General features: G+C 44.9%; 1 protein-coding gene across 7 annotated transcripts in view; it reads left to right on the top strand.

The window, feature by feature from the left end:
• The window catches only part of LOC140424993 (DNA-binding protein SATB1-like), a 220,936-nt gene that overhangs the window by 58,500 nt on the left and 141,214 nt on the right, over positions 1 to 21,222 (top strand). For all 7 annotated transcript variants that reach the window (XM_072508753.1, XM_072508748.1, XM_072508750.1 and 4 more), the window contains one exon: positions 2,186 to 2,649. In XM_072508753.1, coding sequence (XP_072364854.1) covers positions 2,186 to 2,649 — 464 coding nt within the window. The remainder of the gene's footprint in view (positions 1 to 2,185; positions 2,650 to 21,222) is intronic.

Genomic DNA, 21,222 nt, shown 5'->3' on the forward strand with positions numbered 1-21,222 from the left:
TGGCTGTTTTGCAAAATACCACAGCGGGGCTTGGGGGATGTTTTGGCTTGCTGACGGGCTGGGAGAGGTAGATGGTAGTGGAGGTGATGGGCTGAATTCTCCTAACCTTCAGGGGATGGACTGGAAGGTGGGGGGCCCATAAAGTGTGAAAAGAAGGTGCGGTTGGAGTACCGGTAATCCTCCTGCCTGCATGCCACCTTGCCAGTGGATGGGAAGTTGGTATATAGCTTTCCTGCGCACAGGCCCATTGAGCCACTCGAGTGGCCAGTTAAGGGTCTCTTTCTATCAAAGCTGGCAAACTCTGGTGACCCAGGGGTGGGAGGGGAATCCTCCTATTAGACACTCTTTGGTCCACTGAGACGGCGGTCCAGCGGCAATGGCTGCCTCCCTGTCAGTGGCACATGGTTGTCGACCCCTACACCCACCCTTCCCGCCTCTGTGCCAGACGGTGAGAATAAAATTCCAACTGGTGAGCCTGGTGTCATGCGAAAAATCCAGATGAATGGAAACCAATGGTCCAGTGATCACTGTCATAATGGGAGCCACCAAGTGCTGAGTGGAACTCAGGGTGTGGTCACAGTGCAAGACAGAGGGACGGGGGGTGGGGGGGAATTTGGGACAGGACTGCCACGGGGTCTGGACTGAGTGGACTCAAGATCATAGCCATACTAAGAGCAGGAGAGGAGGGCCAGAATCAGAACCGCCTTGGCAGCCAGTGAAATGGATGCAGATGCAAACAGAATCCATGTAGCTGGGAGGGTTTGGCACAGAATAACGACCAGAGTAGGACTGTGCTGCCTACCTCACTTTAAAAAAAAAACTAATGGTTTATTTTTAAACGTTGCAACCTGAAAATAATCCTGGGGGAATTAGAGTAAATTCCACTCCAGCAGCTGCTGAGCAGGGGCACTGGCTGGTAGGGGCGTGGAGCACGGAGCTTTCCTGTGAGATGAACAGAAAGTACCAATATCTAGAAACTTAAAGGACACACAATTATCATAAAAGGTAATAAGTAAATAATGATTTGGAGTTTCTACTAATTGTGCTTTTTTTTCATCGCTATATTCGCTGCAAAAGATTACAAAATTTAAAATGCGCATTTTGTTCAGTACAGTTTGAGTTTCCACACTCTTTAGTGCTAGTTTAAAAGACAACGTGCTAGTAGTGCCCTACCCCCACCCCAGGATGAATTAATCACCATTGGGAGTTTCTGCTAATTATGTCTGTTTGCAGTCTTTTAGGGAGGCTCCAAAAATGAAGCTGAATCTTTTGAGTTCAAGGAAACTAATAGATATATTTTGTAATATGATAAATTTAAGATTATTAAAAATGGTTACTTTGTTTTATCATAAACCCAGTTTCAGCTGTATTAGACAAACATCATCAAGTTACGAGTCTTAAATATATGAAGCAATATTTGTTAAAGACATTTTATTTGAAAATACATTTTATACATTGCCCGATTGCATTGATTCTTGGCGGTTTGGAGTCACACAAATGTGTTTGAGCAAAAACCTGGAGGGAGGAGCATTTTTCAAAAAAGGGTACAATTTTGTGCACCCCAGTGTGACAAAAACCAGAACATCAAGCAGATTGGTTTGAAGTGATTGACTTCTTCCCATTCCCTTTTTCGTTCTTTCTTTCATTTTATTGACTGTGTTTGTTTCTCTTGTTGTCATATAGTATTTCCTCAATGAAAGTACATTTACTCATTCTCTTCTTGTTTGACCTTTGTGTTCCTGCCCCTTCAGCTAAGATTTATTGCTATTTTATGAATATACAAAATGAACCAATCAATCGTAGATATTTGCACAAATGCAAAAATGGCATTGAAGTGTGAGCCAGATACTGGGTTTGTTGCATGCTAACTACTTCCATTTATGTAATATACCAAAAGGTTTCACTTATGCCCGACACAGTCATAGGACAAAATGTAATACATCTACATAGGCACGAACCCATGTGTAGCCTTATATTGATGATAGCCTCAAAGAATTCTGGCAAATTTAATATCATTCTAACACCTGCTTAATATTAATCCAAGCTATCATCAATGGCAAAGCGTACATAAAAAGCTTTTTACCTTGTATGCAATAATCAATATTTTTAGACCGTTAATTTTGGCAACTTGGAACATTTTCAGTTCATATCTTATTTCTGAAGCATGTTTTCTTTATTGTTCTAGCTGAAATGGAGACCATGTCTGAACTGTCTATTTCTCAACAAGGAACAAATCATATAAACTTTGGATCGCCAACAGTTCCTGGGAATGGTACTGAACTGCCACAGCCACCGTCACCTGCTCAGCTTCCTCATAGTGGTCAGCCTGCTGCTAGGTCCCAACTTTCCAATTTGCATCCTGGACTTGTCTCTGCGCCTCTTAGCCCACAGCTGGTGAACCAGCAGCTGGTTATGGCCCAGATATTAAACCAGCAATTTGCTGTCAACAGACTCCTGGCACAACAGTCCCTCAATCAACAATACCTGAACCACCCACCTGTCAACCGGACCATGAATAAACCATTAGAACAACAGAGTTCATCAAATGCTGAAGTGTCTTCCGAAATCTACCAGTGGGTTCGTGATGAGTTGAAGCGAGCTGGCATCTCCCAGGCAGTGTTCGCTCGTGTGGCTTTTAACCGAACTCAGGTGAGACAAAAAATTCCTCCCTGTTGTATACTTGGCATAGATCCAAATCAGTGGGTGGAGCCATGTTAGTGACCTGTATGATCAGAGTATTCGATTTTGGTTTATTGCATGGTGAGATGCTGCAGAGAGACTCCTTACTTTTCTGAAAGTTACATAGAAACATGGAAAATTGGAACAGGAGGAGGCCATTTGGCCCTTTGAGCCTGCTTCGCCATTCATTATGAACATGGCTGATCATCCAACTCAATACCTAACCCTGCCCTCCACACCACCCCCCAAACCCCCTGATATCCTTTGTTCCCCTTTGCCCCAAGTGCTATAATTAGCTGCTTCTTGAAAACATACAGAGCGGATTCTCCGGTCTCCGACACCATAATTGCGTTCGGTAACCCGTCGGGGCTCTCCGTTGGCGCCGGAATCGGGGGCGGTGCCGCTTTTGCGATGCTCCGCCCCTCCAAAACGGCATACTCACAGAGTAAGCCGCACGCTGTCGGGATGGCCTCAGGATGTTACCTGAGGCCTTCTCCCGATGCTCCGCCTCCGATGGGCCAAGTTCCTGACGGTGTGGGGCGCGTGTGCTATTTTGTTCGGGAACCTGGCGTAGCGGCTGTGGACTAAGTCCAGCGCCGCCACAGTCGGGGGGGGGGGGGGGGGGGGCACTGATGGGGGTTGCTGATCCGCGGGTGGGGGGGGGGGGCCTCTGGCGGGGGCTGGGGGCACTCGTGGGGGATAGTCCGGGGGCACAATTTGGCAGGTCGGTTCCGTGCGTGGCTGGCGCCATGTTGCACGGCGCGGCAGCTGTGCTTGCACGACCAAGGACCCAGCAATTCTCCGACCGTATCCAGAGCTAGAGCCGGGGCTCTACGCTGCGTGCTTGCTAGCCCCTTGCCAGACGGAGGATCGGTGGAGGTTTTGCGATGCTTTTTCAGGTGCAAAACGTCACTGTTCCCACGCCAGTGTCAGCACAGTCTCCCAAATGGAGAATCCAGCCCACAATGTTTTGACCTCAACTACTTCCTGAGGTAATGTGTTCCACAGACTCACCACTCTGGGTGAAGAAACGTCTCCTCATGTCTATCCGAAATAGTACACCCATATCCTCAGACTGTGACCCTTTGCTCTGGACACCCCCATTATCAGGAACATCTTTCTTGCATCTACCCTGTCTAGTCTTGTTTGAATTTTATAGGTTTCTACGAGATCTCCCCTCATTCTTCTGAACTCCAGAGAATTACAATCCTAATTGATTCAATCTCTCTTCATACCTCATTCCCGCCATCCCAGGGATCAGTCTGGTTAACTTTGCTGCACTCCCTCTGTAGCAAGAACATCCTACCTCAAATAATGAGACCAAAACTGCACACAGTATTCCAGATGTGGCCTCACCAAAGCTCAGCATAATTGCAGCAAGACATCCCTACTCCTGTACTCGAATCCTGTCACAATGAAGGCCAGCATACTATTTGCCTTCTTTACCACCTGCTGTACCTGCATGCTTACCTTTAGTGACTGGCGCATGAGGACATCCAGGTCTCGTTCCACATTCCAATCTCCTAATTTATGACCTTTCAGATAATAGATGCCCTCCCGATTTTGCTCCCAATGTGGATAACCTCGCTTTTATCCAAATTCGACTGCATCTGCCATTTATTTGCCCACTCACTCAACTTGTCCAAATGACACTGAAGCATCTCTGCATCCTTCTCACAGCTCACCTTCCCACCCAGCTTTGTGTCATCTGCAAGACTACAGCAGTCTAGTGACCTTTACAAAATCACGGATGTTCTATAAATCAGCATATTCACTTTTAAAGTTTTGAGACCAGGCAACCCATGTTCCTGTGCACATTCACAGGCATCATTAATGGATTGACTGTAAGAGATTCATAGTTGTTCTTTGAAGGGCTGATAACATTCATTTCACCTTTTGCAATTTAATTAAACTAATTGATAACAACTTGTCAACAAAAGTAACAATTTAGGAATCAGTTTCAGCCTCCATAGTAGTTCTGCACAGAAGTAATAAACACTTTTCATATCAGATGCCCTGATGGTTAGTTAGGATCCTTTCTAATTCCTCATTTACTGGTCTGCTGACCTGTTTAAATGTCTGTTTTCTTGATGTGATGATTTCAGTCAATATGTCTGAATTAATGTTAGTTTGTTTGTAACTCAGTTAAGGGTGCCTCAGAATTCAGTACATGAACCTCCTTGGCATTTTCCGTGACTTTTATCTGTGACACCAAAATATGCAAAAAGAAGTATAATATATTTTGGTGAGAAACTTGATTCTCTTCTGTTGGGCAGTAAATTTATGAAACCTACAAAAAATGTAGCGACAGATATTTATTCTCCTCATACAGATTAAAGTGTTTTGATTTAAATGATTTATTAGCCTTGGTTATGATTCAGAACTGATAAAAAAAATTGAGTGCTTTTGAGCACCCACACTTGTACTTCTGTCTTTTTGGCATAGAATGGTGCGAACGTATAAGGTGGTGAGGAAGTATATCAGTTCTGTATTTTGGCTTTCTCACAAGGAATAAGATTACTTTTTTAAAATTTGTAAAATATATAACTAAAAGTCACATTTTAGGATTATTTTTAGGATTATGGGAATACCTGGATGTGGTTACAAGGAAATAATCTCATTGAATGATTCGGATGACATTGTAAACCATGAGTGCAAAGCTTGAGTAGTATATAACGATCATTGGAATCTGTTGATAAATTAATTTGAACTAATTTTCATGTACCATTATTTAAAATAATGTATTATAAGAACACAAGAAATAGGAGCAGGAGGAGACCATATAGCTCTTCAAGCCTCCTCCATCATTCAATATGATCATGGCTGATCTTGGGCTTCATCTCCACTTCTCTGCCGACTCTTATTTGCCTTAATTTCCAAAGAGCAAAAATCTGTCTATCCCAGCCTGAAATGTATTTAATGACGGAGCATCCACAACCTTCAGGGGCAGATAATACCAAAGATTCACAACCCTATGAGTGAAATAATTTCTCCTCCTATCAGCCCCAAATGATCTGTCCCTGATCCTGAGACTGTGCCTTATTCTCTGGCCAGTGGGACCAATCTCTCAGTGTCTACTTTATCAAGACCATATATATATATATATATATATATATATATATAATGTAAATAAATGCTATTACTTTGTATCCTTAAAACTCGTGCTGGATTCTTCGTGGCCCTCACAAAACTGGCGACGAAGGTTAAAGTGAATAGCTGTCTACACTGCTGAAGCCACCTCCCTGGATTTTTGTTGGATACTGGTTGGAAGTTGTTTTCTATTATACCATGCCTCTGTACGGACGTTTGGATGTTTTTGATGCTGCGCTGGAAAGCTGGAACCAGTACACACAATGGATGCATTACTATTTCCGGGCAAACAATATCACCGAAAACGAGCGCCAGGTGGTCATATTGCGGCCCGCATACGTTTGGGGTAATTAGGAGCCTTACGTACCCAGCTGCGCCGGACACCAAAACGTTTGATGAACTTGTGAATACAGTGGGGCAACATTTTAACCCAACCCCGTCCACGATAGTCCAGCGTTACCGGTTTAATACCACTGAGAGGACCCCTGGAGAATCCCTTGCCGATTTTCTATCCAGGCTACGCAGGATTGCGGAGTACTGTGACTATGGTGAGACCTTGTCAGAAATGTTACGCGACCGTTTGGTTTGCGGTATTAACGATGCGGCCACCCAGAGAAAGTTGTTAGCTGAGCCAACATTGACTTTTCAACAGGCCATTCAAATAGTATTGTCCCGAGAGAGCGCAGAACGAGGAGTGCAGGAGCTACAGGGAATGGAAGTGCATGCCTTGGGGTGCAACCCCTTCCGTTGAAAACGTCCCCCCACACTCCTGCGGTACCTTGGGCGAGGCAACGTCCGGACCGACGCCAGTGGCCGTCGGACATTCCTCCCCGAAGGGAGCCTTCTCCAGAACCAATGGATGAGGAGCCATGTCCGTGTCAGACTTGTAGGCGCCGACCCCGTCACGGACGACGGTCCTGGGGGCGCCAGAGGCGCCGTCGTTCTGACCGAAACTGGGACCAGCCCAGGGGCCATACCTTCCATGTGGATGAACCTGCGGCGACTACTCCTGAGGACGTGGAGACAGAGGACGACTGCCTGCAGCTGCATTGTGTGGCAGCTCCCCGTGTGGCCCCCATTAAGGTGACAGTACGGGTCAATGGCCACCCGCTTGAGATGGAGTTGGACACTGGCTCAGCGGTCTCCGTGATCGCTCAGACGACATTCGACCGCATCAAGCATGGTATACAGACCCTTACATTAACCGACTCACAGGCCAGCTTGGCCACCTACACGGGGGAACCACTGGACATTGCAGGAACTACAATGACCCCTGTTGTTTATGGACGCCAGGAGGGGCGTTTCCCGCTTATCGTGGTGCGCGGCCATGGGCCCAGCCTGTTGGGTCGGGACTGGTTGCGCCATTTGCGGTTGCAATGGCAGCACATCCTCCAAACAGTTTCTGAAGGGTTGACTGAGGTGCTAGGACGATACCCAGATGTATTCCAGCCTGGTTTGGGGAAAATAAAAGGGGTCGTAGCCCGTATCCAAGTCGAACCAGGAGCCACGCCGTGCTATTTCCGGGCGCGCCTGGTGCCTTACGCCTTGCTCGAGAAGGTAGAAGGGGAGCTCACTCGTTTGGAGAGTTTGGGTATTATCAGGCCTGTCCGTTTTGCTGACTGGGCAGCACCAATTGTACCTGTAATGAAGCCAGATGCCACAGTTCGCTTGTGTGGCGACTATAAACTTACAGTGAATATGGCTTCCCGACTCGACCGATATCCAATGCCTCGCATGGAGGATCTCTACGCGAAGCTTGCAGGTGGACTCTCGTTCACAAAATTAGATATGAGTCACGCCTACCTGCAGTTGGAGCTGGACCCTGCCTCCCGACCATATGTAACGATTAATACACACCGGGGCCTGTATAAATATACACGGTTGCCCTTTGGAGTATCCTCTGCCTGCGCAATTTTTCAACGTGTTATGGAGGGCATTTTGAGAGGTTTACCACGTGTTGCTGTCTACTTAGATGACATTTTGATTACAGGGACGTCGGAGCAGGAACATTTGGAAAATCTGGAGGCTGTCCTTAAGATGCCTTTCGGAGGCTGGAGTCCATTTACGTCGCACAAAGTGCGTATTTCAGGCAAAGGAAGTAGTCTACCTAGGTTATCGGGTGGACCGCGAAGGTTTGCACCCCGTCGCAGAGAAGGTGTGTGCAATTCAACAGGCCCCCGCCCCGACTGACACTTCGCATCTTCGTTCTTTTCTCGGTCTCGTAAACTATTACGGGAAGTTCCTCCCCAATCTGGCAACTACGCTGGCCCCTTTGCACCTTCTGCTAAAGAAAAATCACACCTGGGTTTGGGGTCAGCCGCAAGAAACCGCTTTCCGGCGGGTAAAGCAACAATTGTCGTCGTCTGGGTTACTAACCCACTATGATCCCGGAAAGCCTTTGCTCGTCACATGTGATGCATCCCCGTATGGTATTGGGGCCGTCCTGTCCCACAAGATGGAGAACGGGGCCGAGCGACCGATAGCTTTCGCCTCCCGCACATTGACTGCAGAGGAGAAAAAGTACGCGCAGATCGAGAAGGAGAGCCTGGCAGTGGTTTTTGCGGTGAAACGCTTCCACCAGTACGTGTATGGCCGCCATTTCACTATCGTGACTGATCATAAGCCTCTGCTGGGACTTTTCAGAGAGGATAAGCCAATACCACCCATTGCTTCCACACGGATCCAGCGCTGGGCTTTGTTGCTTGCTGCATACGAGTATTCTCTGGAGCACAAACCAGGTACGCAGATAGCAAATGCCGACGCACTGAGCCGATTGCCTTTATCGACCGGCCCCATGTCGACCCCCACGACCGGTGAGGTGGTTGCAACCCTAGATTTTATGGACACCTTGCCTGTCATGGCATCACAGATCCGTGAGTGGACCCAGACGGAGCCAGTCCTGTCAAAGGTTCGGCACATAGTCCTGTATGGTGGGCAGCATAGACAGCTCCCAGGCGAGTTGCGGGCATTTTCCTCCAAGCTGTCAGAATTCAGCGTGGAAGACGGCATCCTTTTGTGGGGGACGCGTGCGATTGTCCCGGAGAAAGGCCAGGAGCTGATACTAACAGACTTGCACAATGGGCATCCAGGTGTGACCAAAATGAAAAAAATGTTGGCCTGGAGTTATGTCTGGTGGCCAGGCTTCGACACCGACATTGAGAAGGTGGCCCAAAACTGCTCCATTTGCCAGGAGCATCAGAAGCTTCCACCGGCCGCGCCCCGACATCACTGCGAATGGCCAGGGCGTCCTTGGGCACGCTTGCATGCAGATTTCACAGGCCCTTTTCAAGGATCCATGTTCCTTCTATTAATTGACGCCCAGTCTAAATGGCTAGAGGTGCATAAGATGCAGGGGACAACGTCCTGCGCAACAATTGAAAAGATGCGTTTGTCGTTTAGTACGCATGGCCTCCCCGAGGTGCTGGTCACGGATAACGGCACTCCATTCACGAGTGAGGAGTTTGCGAGGTTCACGAAGATGAACGGCATACGCCATATCCGCACTGCCCCTTACCACCCGGCTTCAAATGGGTTGGCAGAGCGCGCAGTGCAGACATTCAAAAGAGGCCTAAAGAAGCAGTCTTCCGGATCAATGGACACGAGACTGGCTCGCTTTTTATTTACGTATAGGACCACCCCCCATGCGGTGACTGGGGTAGCTCCCGCAGAACTCCTAATGGGCCGGAGACTTCGCACTCGCCTTAGTATGGTTTTCCTGGACATTGGCGCAAAAGTACGCCGCACACAAGAACGGCAGGGACAGGGATTTTCTCGGCATCGGCCGATTCGGCAGTTTGCGCCCGATGACCCAGTGTTCGTTCGGAATTTTGCTGGTGGTGCGCAGTGGGTTCCTGGTGTAATCTTTCGCCAAACGGGCCCTATATCTTACCAGGTGCAAGCCCAGGGTCGTCTCCAGCGTAAACATGGAGACCACGTTCGGTCCAGAAGACTATCCCCTCAAAAGATTCCCCGCCCCCGGAGCTCATTTCTACAGCCGCAGAGACCATAGACAAGGGAAGGTAGTCCTCACAATCTTCCACTGGTGCCTCACTCGAAGCCTGCGCAGGTCGTTACAGAACCGAATGGAGATCGAGACGCTGACATGACGGAGGCAGCAGACTCTGACTCCGAGATGGAGACACAGGATGCATCAGAGGGGGGATCCTCGGGTCCACGGGCCGTGGATGTACAACCGTTGCGCTGTTCATCACGGAAGCGCCGGTCTCCGTCTCGTTACACGCCGCCTGATCCAGCACCGCGTGCAAATGGTGTCCGGCCTGCGGCAAAACGAGTCCGACGCCCTCCTTCGCCAGGGTCTTCGGTGGATTCCTTGGACTTTGCGGGGGAGGGATGTTATAACCTGCCTACTTACCATTGGCTGGGGACTAATGGCAATCCCACAATCCTGTGGGACTATGAGCTTCCCCAATGAAGGGGTGGGGGGGCGGAGAAACCATTAGTAAACTCCAAGTATAAATAAAGCTGGCCAGTTCAGGAACCAGCAGGAAGGAGTATGTAGCAAGGAAAGTTACTGCCACTGTTATGTATATATGTTATAGTAAATAAATGTAATTACTTTGTATCCTTAAAACTCGTGCTGGATTCTTCGTGGCCCTCACAAAACCACCCCGCCTCCCAGGGACCAATTTAGTGAACCTTTACTGCCTCCAATATAAGTATATCTTTGCAGTTTTGGTCTCACCAAAACATGGTAATACTCCAGCAAGGCTTCTTTATTCCTGTACTCAAACCTCCTTACAATAAAGGACAACATGCCATTTACCTTTGTAATTACTTGCTGTGCCTGTATGTTAACTTTTTGCATTCTTTGTACGGTTACACCCGTCTCCTTGACCATGAACAATTACAAGTTTCTCACCTTTTTAAAAAAAAAAAATATTCAGCTCTTCTATTCTTTCATCCAACGTGAATAACTTCACACTTCCATATAGAATTTACAGTGCATAAGGAGGCCATTCGGCCCATCGAGTCTGCACCAGCTCTTGGAAAGAGTGCCCTACCCAAGGTCAACACCTCCACCCTCCCCCCATAACCCAGTAAACCCCACCCAACACTAAGGGCAATTTTGGACACTAAGGGCAATTTACCATGGCCAATCCACCTAATATAACCAATATAGTATAATATAGTATAACCAATCTGCCATCTTGTCGCCCACTCAGTTAACCTGTCTATATCTCTTTGGAGCCTCTCTGTGTCCTCCCCACAGCTTACCTTTCCACCCTCGCGTTTTATCATCAGAAAACCTAGATACATTACTCTCCATCTCTTCATCTAAGTCATTAATATAGATTGTAAATAGCTGAGAGCCCAGCACTGAACTATGTGATACTCCATTATTCATTACATGCAAACTTGAATAAATCCCATTTAGGACTGAGATGAGGAGAAATTTCTTCACCCAGAGACTAATGAGCCTGTGGAATTCTCTACCACAGAAAGCAGTTGAAGCCAAATCATTATATGCTTTCAAGAAGGAGTTAGATATAGCTTTTGGGGCTAAAGCGATCAAAGGACATAAGGGAAAAGTGGGAGGGAAAGTTGGAACCATGATAATAATGATGGGCGGAGCAGACTCGAAGGGCCAAATGACCTATTCCTGCTCCTCTTTTCAATGTTTCTGTGCCCACTTTCTGTTCCCTACCTGTTAACCAATCCTCTATACATGCTAATATCCAATTCTAGGCACACTTATTTGCCTATTAACCTTTTGTATGGCACCTTATCAAAACCTTTTTGAAAATCCAAGTGTGCTACACCTACTCATTCCCCTATCTGCCTTACTAGTTACATCCTCAAAAATTTTCAATCCATTTGTTAAACATGATTTCCCTTTAGTAAAACCATGGTGAAAATCATTCATGGAAAGAGGTAGGTTTTCTGCATTTACACCCTATTCCTCAAGGCAGATGTCATTGTGGACATGGGGCCTGTTCTGTTCATATGTTGTGACATCCTCACTAAGGAGCTAATGATAGTGACCATGTTGTTGTAAATTTGCTGGGTGATGTTATAATTCATTACCAGAAAATGACAGTGTTGTCTTAAATTATTTCCTAATCTAGAAAATGTGACAATGAAAGCTTGATTTAACTGAAAACCGATGCAACTTTGGGACAGGTGGCAGGTTAAAATTTTAGAATTTTCCCAACCCAACCCCACCTTCAATCCACCCATTTCCTGCATTTACTAAAATTGGTAGGTAGTTGACCAATCCTGGATGCGGATTGCAGTTTTAAAAAGGATGATGAGGCTGTGAGCCTTATTTACATGCAGCTTTTGGACTTTTAAAACTTGCCAGCTTGATTTGGCAATCTCCCACTACCCCACCACCAAGGCCCAATTTCTCCACTGCCACCACGAGGGCCGGTTACCCCGACCACCACCAAGCCTTGATCCCCTCACCTGGGGCGCCACCAAGCCTCTGCTTTCCTCCCCATCAGCCTCTGAGCCTTCCAATTCCCCCTTAGGATCTGGCCTCCTCTCTATTTAGCACCCCTCCTCTGTTAATCAATTTGACCCACAAGGCAGGGAAGCAATCATTGATGTTAAAATTCTACAGCGTGAGGGTTGGAGGGGGAGCTCCTGAATGGTGGGTTCCCAAATTTCCTGCCCAACCTATTTCCTATTGGTCAGAATGGGCCAGGTCAAATGAAAATTCTGCCCAATTCTTATCCCATATCAGGAGCAGCAACTTAACATCATCGATTTTGGCTGAATTCATCTATTCGTGGCCAGAGGACATTAACCAATTAAGGATGGCTGTGTTTTCGAAGCTGGAGGGACATTAGGAGACCCTCCAGCCCTGAAGGAGTTGCAGGTCACACCGAGTGAGAGGGCGCCTCGTAATGTTTATTCAACATTTTAAAATATTGAAAGTAAAAAATTGCTGCAGCAGCTGGACCACCTGAATCCAGGGGCAATGGCAATTCCCTGGTTTGTTGCTTGGAGGCTGCTTCCAGGCCACTGTCATGCTCTTGGTGCCACAGAAAATTCTAGTCAGCCCCTAATCAATGGTCTTAATCAACCTTTTAATCAATTTAACAAGCTATCCGTTGCACGTGGGCGGGGAGCTGTTCCGTGCATTCCCCAAAATGGCTCAGCAGTGACATGGTGTTGACAAAGCAGGACGTCAGCTGGCAATGCAAAATTACTCATCATCTCAGTTCCCCGACCACATTGGCCTCCAAAACTCCTGCCCCAAATCTTTGTCAAACATAATTCAACACAAATGCTTCATTCTGCCATGTGATACTGTCATGCACTACCTGACACTTGCCACTTACAGGCAATGATTGCAGGCATAAGAGTTGACATTATTAGTCAACATGCTGCAAATTTCAACTTTTTCCATGCTCAGTTGAATAACAATTCAGACTGTTTTCTAGACTTCTGTCATGTTTTATCTTTGCAAAATGTGCCATTTTCTTTCATTGCACTGAAGATAATTAATTAGTTGCACATGCATATGAAAAACATCACAAACCCAGAAAAGTGACAGAAAATGATTGTGTGGTAAAGTATTTATTGACGTTAACTAGTCTGCATCCACATGTTTTAAAACCATTATTGTTCTCACAATAGAAATAAAATGTTATAGTTATGTAGGGGTGGCACGGTAGCATAGTGGTTAGCATTGCTGGCTCACAGCGCTAGGGACCCGGGTTTGATTCCGATCTTGGCCGACTGTCTGAGTGGATTTTTGCACATTCTTCCCTTGTTTGAGTGGGTTTCTTCCGGGTGCTCCGGTTTCCTCCAACTGTCCAACGATGTGCATGTTAGGTGGATTGGATATGCTATATTGTCCCTACGTAGGATTACAAGGATCGGGTGGGGGATTGGGCCTACGTTAGGGTGCTCTTTCGGAGGGTCGGTGCAGACTTGATTGGGCCGACTTGCTTCCTTGTGCACTCTAGGGATTCTATGGTTCTAGTGCATTAAATTTTTTAAAAATTCGTTCATGGGATGTGGGCGTCGCTGGCTGGGCCAGCATTTATTCTCCATCCCTAATTGCCCTTGAAGGGGCAATTAAGAGTCAACCACATTGCTATGGGTCTGGAGTCACATGTAGGCCAGACCAGGTAAGGATGGCAGATTTCCAGGGCAGCTTGGTGGCTCAGTGGTTAGCACTGCTGCCTCACGGCGCAGAGGATCCGGGTTTGATCCTGGTCCCGGGTCACTGTCTGCGTGGAGTTTGCAAATTCTCTCTGAGTCTGCGTGGGTCTCACCCCTACAGCCCAAAGATGTGCAAAGTAGATGGATTGGCCACGCTAAATTGCCCATTAATTGGAAAAAAATAATCAGATACTCTAAATTTATTTTAAAAAAGGATGGCAGATTTCCTTCCCTAAAGGACATTAGTGAACCAGATGGATTTTTACGACAATCAACAATGGTTTCATGGTCATCTTTAGACTTTTAATTCCAAATTTTTATTGAATTCATAACCCAAAACACTGCCATAACCAATGAAATACATTTGAAGTATAATCACTCCTATAGGAGTAGGAAAACAATAAGAACCAAAAATCTTGTCTACTGTGTAGCACTACACTTCGTATGCACGGATGTCTATGTCTATGTATTTACATTGTGTATTTATTGTATGTCCTATGTTATGGTACGATCTAACTGGACTGGAAGCAGAACAATACTTTTCACTGTACCTCGTACACGTGACAAAACTAAAAGCACAGCAACGAGATAAATGAACAATTAATCTTTTTAAGAGCTGTTGGTTGAGTGTTAGGTGCTTCTAAGCTGTACGAACATGCGTACTATGAACAGGAGAAGACCACTTGGCCTCTCGAGTCTGCTCCATCATTCAATAAGATCATGGCTGATCAGATTGTAACCTCAACCCCACATTCTCATCTACCCCCAATAATCTTTCACTTGGTATGACTGCTCCTCAGGTGTTACTCTCCTGAATTAATACCCATCTATTATATATGATCAGTATTGGGTGGCTGCATTATTTAATCTTAAATTGCAGTAATAACTGTTACACCTCTAAGCGCCACTGTGATTGACAATTATGGTGTTAAATGCATGTCTTCCTGTCTCGCCTGCCCAGGGACCGGGAATTCCTGCCCGAGGTCAAAGGACCAGGGCAAGAAACAAGAGATTAGAATCATTTCTGGATCTTGAATCTTTCCTTGGAGGAAACAGTCACATACTCCGATTGTCATTAATGGCCATTCGCCTCGCCATCCAATTGAGGGCTGAGTGCAGGCTATCAAAGCTGGAGTGACAGTCTGCACCAGCTGTGAAGCAGCAGCAGGATGCAATAAAGAAAAAGTAAGGGAGGAATGCTTCAAAATGGAGGCGACTTCTCTCCAGCTTTAAACATGAATTTAAAAATGAACCTTGTTGCCAGGCCACCACTGTGGAAAGGCAGCCCCTCTCAAGGACGGCCTTCAATTGCTCCTGTACCAGGCAGGGCGGGTCTGTAGGCCCCATGGATTGTTGTCTCCCCCACGCACTTCCTGACCCAGTCTGACATCAGGAGGTTGCTTCCCGGCAGTTAAATTGACCCCTGCATTCTGTGTGGACCTGGAGGCCGAGTGGAAAATCCCAGTTGTCCTCTTTTAATTAGCCTCAGTATACTCTTAACAAACCTAATCGGCTAGCCACCGTATGCGGCCATATAGCCCTGCCTCAATGTCTGCAAAAATGACCCAGCCCCAGCATAGGGCAACACCACCTGGCAGGATTATTTTCAGTATCCGTCCACCTCCCATGCCAGCCCTGGCAGACATTGAAAATTCAGCCCACTGTGTCTGATAATTCTCTCCCATTGAAGAGTTCTTACAATATCGACAGGTGAGTGTGCTCCTCCAAAAGTTGCAATCCCCATCGCTGTGTATCAAATAGAAATAGAAATGCGACTTGGGGAATAGAGCAAAATCCTCACTCCAACCCATTCCCCCACAATAGACAAATCCTTTACCCTCATCCGATAAACAGAAATACAGGGCTGGAAAACACTGACAAAATAGTTCTTCGGAAAGCCCATTGCAGTGCATGCTAGCAGCAATACCACTGCAGATATAATAATCAATGGCAAAATAACTAGTCCAATCATTTTAATTGGTTCATATTCTACTCCAATTGCATACAGAGGCAAACCTCTCCCACTGATGCTATAAATGGACAGTAAGCCTGTGCTTTTGGTGCAACTTTTGTTTGGCAGTCATACTGGCCTTGGGGTTAACCAGGCTCAGCTAGAATTCAACAATTTGCATAGTTAAAATGCTTTGTTATATTCAAGCTTCTAAATGATGTACTGTAGAACCATAGAAAAGTTATGGTGCAGAAAGATATTTCCTCATTTTCCATCTAATCCTGCTAATCACTTTAAATCCATGCCCCTTCAGCTAAGGAAAACAGATCTTTCCTGTCTACCCTATCTTGGCCCCTCATAATTTTCTGCACCTGAGTTAGGTCATCTATTGGTTTCCTCTGCTCTAAGGAAAACAGCCCAATTCTATCCAATCTCTCCTCCATAGCTTCAGTGTTCAAGATCTGGCAACATTTTTGTAAATCTACTCTGCACTCTCTCTCCAGAGCTATTATGTCCTTCCTATAATGTGGTGACCAGAACTGCGCACAAAATTCCAACTGTGGCCTAACCAGCATTTTATACAGTTTCACCATTACATCCCTGCTTTTGTATTCAATACCTTGCCCAAAAAAGGAAAGCATTCCACATGCTTTCTTGACCACCTTGTCAAATTGTTCTGCCACCATCAAGGACTTGTGGACATGCACTCCAAGATCTCTCACTGCTTGAACTGCTCCAAATATCTTCCTGTTTATTGAGTATTCTCTTGCTTTGTTTTCTCTCTCCAAATGCAATATCTCTCACTTTTCTGGATTGAATTTCATTTTCCAGTTCTCTGCCCACTCAACCAAACCATGAATATAATTCTGGAGTTGACATCTATTCTCTTCATTATCAACTTCATGGCCAATTTTTGTATCATCTTCAAATTTGCAAATCATGCCTTCCACACAAGTTTAAACCATTAATATACACAACAAACAGCCAGGGTCCCAAGACTGAGCCCTGTGGGACATCACTGAAAACCATTTTCCATTTACAAAAACATCCATTGACCATTACCCTTTGTTTCCTGTCACTGAGCCAATTTCGGATCCAACCTGACACCTTCCCATGTACCTATAAGATCGCACTTTTCTGACCAATCTGCCATGTGGGGGACTTTGTCAAATTCCTTACTGAAATTCATGTAAGCAGCATCCATTTAGCTACCCTCCACAATCTTCCTTGTTACTTCCTCAAAAAATTCTGTTCAATTAGTAAGCCACAACTTTCCCCTAACAAAACAGTGCTGACTATTCCTGATCAATCTTTGCCTTTCTATGTGATGGTTTATCCTGTCTCTCCAAATTGTTTCCAATAATTTGCCTACTACTGTAGGCAGACTGACTGGCCTATAGTTTTCAAGCTTATCCATTGCACCCTTTTAAAATAATGATACAACATTTGGAGACGTCCAATCCTCCAGGGCCTCATCTGTATCTGGTGAAAATTGGAAAATTATCCTCCGAGCATCTACTATTTCCTCCCTGGCTTCCTTCAACAACTGGGATATTAATCCATCTGGAACTGGTGATTTGGATTTGGATTTTGTTTATTGTCACGTGGACCAAGGCACAGTGAAAAGTATTTTTCTGGGAGCAGCTCAACAGATCATTAAGTACATGAAAAGGACACAAAAGAAAATACATAATAGGGCAACACAGGGTACATAATGTAACTACATAAACACCGGCATCGGGAGAAGCAAACTTCAAGGATGCCAGTCCCACAAGTATTTCGTCTCTCACTATGCTTATTGTGTCTAATATTTCACACTACTCCTTTATCTAGAATGCCTGCATGATCCCTCTATTTCGTGAATACAGAGGCAAAGTACTCATTGAGGAGCCTGCCCACATCTTCTGAATCAATCCGTACCTTCCCATGTACTTCTCTGATAGCCATACCTTTTCATTAGCTATTATCTTGCTCTTAATGTATTGGTAACATTTTCTTTGATTTTACCTGCCAATATTTTTCTTTCCTAATTTCCATTTTTACTTAACCCCTGTACTTTCTGTGCTTCTCTAGTCTTTTTACAGTATTAAACCTTTTGTAACTGTCATACACTTTCTTTCTATGCTTTAACTTGGCCTGTATTATTCTGGATAACCAAGGGGCTCAGATTTGGCAGTATTGCCTTTTTTTCTTTGTGGGGACATGTCTACACTGTGCCCATAGGATTTTACTTTTGAATGCCTCCCACTGATTTGACACAGTTTTATCTTCTAATAGCTGTATCCAGTCCACTCTCACCAGCTCTCCTCGTAGCTTTGTAAAATTTGTTTTCCCCAATTTGGAACTTTTACTCTTGTTCTATCTTTGTCCTTTTCCATAACAATATCGTATACCTTTTACTGTTAAGAGATAATATGGCACCATTTCCATTTCTTCCAACTGACTTTGCACTAAGACCTTCAATGGTGTAATTTCTTACTGTTGTTCCTTTTTTATATTATCAGTGATGTGTATCTGAAGATAAAAGTATTGATCTGCCTCCCCATCTCCAGAAAGACACGGATTTGTATATAGGGCAGAAACCAGTGCCCTCTACTATGGCGGGTTTGCTGGTGGAGGGCATTTAATTGGACTGACATGTTTGCTTGCAAGCTCCCAGTAGGTGGGGAGAGTGGGTGGTTGCTCATTCACATCACTCAGTGCCTGAAAAGAGATCTGGCATCAGGGAGTTTGGGGGGGGGCATTGAAAGCAACCCATCACTCTTTCCCCCCCCCTCCCCCCAATTTGCTATTGACCCCCTTCCTCCCTCCCTCACAATCCCCACCCACAAAGCACCTTCTGCCATCACTCACATGTGACTGGGCCCCACATTGATCTGAGGCCTTGGTTGGGCATAGTACCAGCAGCAGCTTCCAACACCCCGGTGGTGCTGTGAGTAAAGAGTTGCCAACCTTTTATTAGCCGGCAGATGGAATCTCTGCCCCGGTGTCCTTGATGCTGGAGAAAGGCCCACTTCTGGCTTCTTAAGTGGCTGAGTGGCACAAAATGTGGCGGCCCATCCTGAAAAGGGACAATACAGGCATAGTCTCTAGCCAGGGGTTCAGATCCCGGTCACCTCCACAAAATTCTGTCTATTGTCATATGGTTTGCTTCTTAATAGAGTGCACTTTTCAGTAAAGAAATTAAAATGTTTTCCTCTCAGCAACTATGAGAGGAATGGTTATAACATAGAAGCTAAAACTTTTGAGAGCATTGTGATAGTATTTATCCCACTGATTAGTGCATTGTATATATAGTATGGTTCATGTAAGAATATTTTAAATTTGTTCCAACAACCAATAAGGGGCTGGTTAGAAATTGGCTAGATGGTTAGCTTGTGGTTCAGAATAATATCAGGGAAATGGCCTCTGGAAGAATCATCAGCAGACAATGAGTCAAGGACCTGCCTTTGAGCAGAGCACACATGATATATTCAATGAATGAATAACATCTCATAGAAAAAACTTATTGCCGCTAAACAATTCATGAAAAGCTTGTACACGAATATATCTGAAAAAAACACAAGATATTACTCTGTTATGAGGTAACCCCTCCCTCACTGTGTTCCACTGATTCTTGTTATAACATGCACCCTACTAGAACAGATTATTTGGATCACTTCCAAGTAGTGCATCATGGCAATGGTATGCTGTACATGCTTAGTAAATTTTATCCTCCAAACAATTAGCAATTTTTCATGCTTTTGATTTTCAGATATTTTAAATTATATCTCCTTAATGTGCATCAAAAAGTTGGTTAACATAATCATATTGCCAGTCATGTGGTACCTGGGGAAAGCAAACTAACTGGTTGTTTGAGTCACTCCATTCTTTCCCCTGTCCTTCTTGAAGGCTTCAGCATCAAACTACATTACTCCACAATAAAAGGATTTTTCTGCCTGGTTTTTAAATATTTAAGATTCCACACTTATGAAATAAATTTCAGCTTCTTCTAGGATAGTCTGATTGTACCAGGACTGGTGAAATGCGAAATAAAACTTACTTCAAACCAAAATATATGCATCCACAATTGATTGAGGACGTAGACATGACCAATTTTTCCCGAGGGTGCAATGCACAAAATGTTCGTTAACGCTTTGGTATTCCTTGACTTTTTACAGAGAAGTAAATGTTCAGGGAATATCTGCTCCATCATGTTTATCTTTCACCACATGAACACTTCCCTTCTCAATTGACTCTTGTCCATATGCTCACAATGATATTAGGCTTTTGTGCATTCCACCATAATTGGCACGATCAATCTAGCTACAAATAAAACAGTCCTGTGTTCGCTATTTTGTAAACGAGCGTTAATCTTTTTTTTTTTTCAATTCCTGATATTGATAGATCTTGCAGGTGAACTTCTAGCATGTAGGAGATGTCCAAGATTGACCTTGGGTGACTTGATCTCCAGTTTTATTCCCCTTTTTAAAAGAAAGGTGGCCTCACACTTCCCACCCTTAAACTTCAGATGCCACAGTTTGCCCATTCACTAAATCTATCAATGTTTCTTGCAACATTTTGCTCACAGCTATACTCTGTTGTTAACAAACTTGGATATAAAACTCACTATTCCTTAATATGTCTTTGTGACAGGGAAGTCTGTAACCAAATTGGAGACATGGACCTGGATCTTTTCAGTCAGGCCGACTTCAGATGCCTTTAAAAATGGCGGGTGGGATTAGGGTGCAGTTGTCCCAACCCCATTTCTGGCTGTTCCCATTTTTGTGAGCAGGGTGTCAATCACATAGATGGGAAACCCAAACTCAGTAAAGCCAATTAAAATAAGTGTTGAGTTCAACAGACCACATTTTCACTGTTCCAGGGTCTTCACCCACAGCGTGTGAGTCATGAATTTATGGTGGAAGCACAAAGGTTTGTGCAGGGCGGATATGAAGGTCAGTTTAGTGTCATGACAAATTAAAAAGAAGAGCTGCACTGCTGGAGTGTGTTGATTGACAGGCCATCTGGTGTAGCTTAGAATAATCCATTAGCCATCTGTTCCTTCAGTTTCAATAGGTTTTATTGTTGACATTTTTTAAATCCAATCGAAGGTTTGAGTTCACATTCTGATTGACAGTTAAAGGGACTATTGAAGAATGAGCTGACTTTGATATAGTTAGTGAATAGAGGTTTGTTTGTTTTTACATTGACCACTTGAAGGGATTTAACATTTGTGAGTGGGTTTCCTGAATAAAATAAAAACAGCAAGTGCTGAACAAACTCTGCAGGTCTAGCAGCATCTGTAGAGGGAGAAACAGAGTTAACGTTTTGAGTCGAATATGACTCTTTGGAACATATTAGAATTGAAACGTTTCTTTTTACAC

Source organism: Scyliorhinus torazame, chromosome 6, assembly GCF_047496885.1.
Source record: "Scyliorhinus torazame isolate Kashiwa2021f chromosome 6, sScyTor2.1, whole genome shotgun sequence".
Taxonomy (NCBI): Eukaryota; Metazoa; Chordata; class Chondrichthyes; order Carcharhiniformes; family Scyliorhinidae; genus Scyliorhinus; species Scyliorhinus torazame.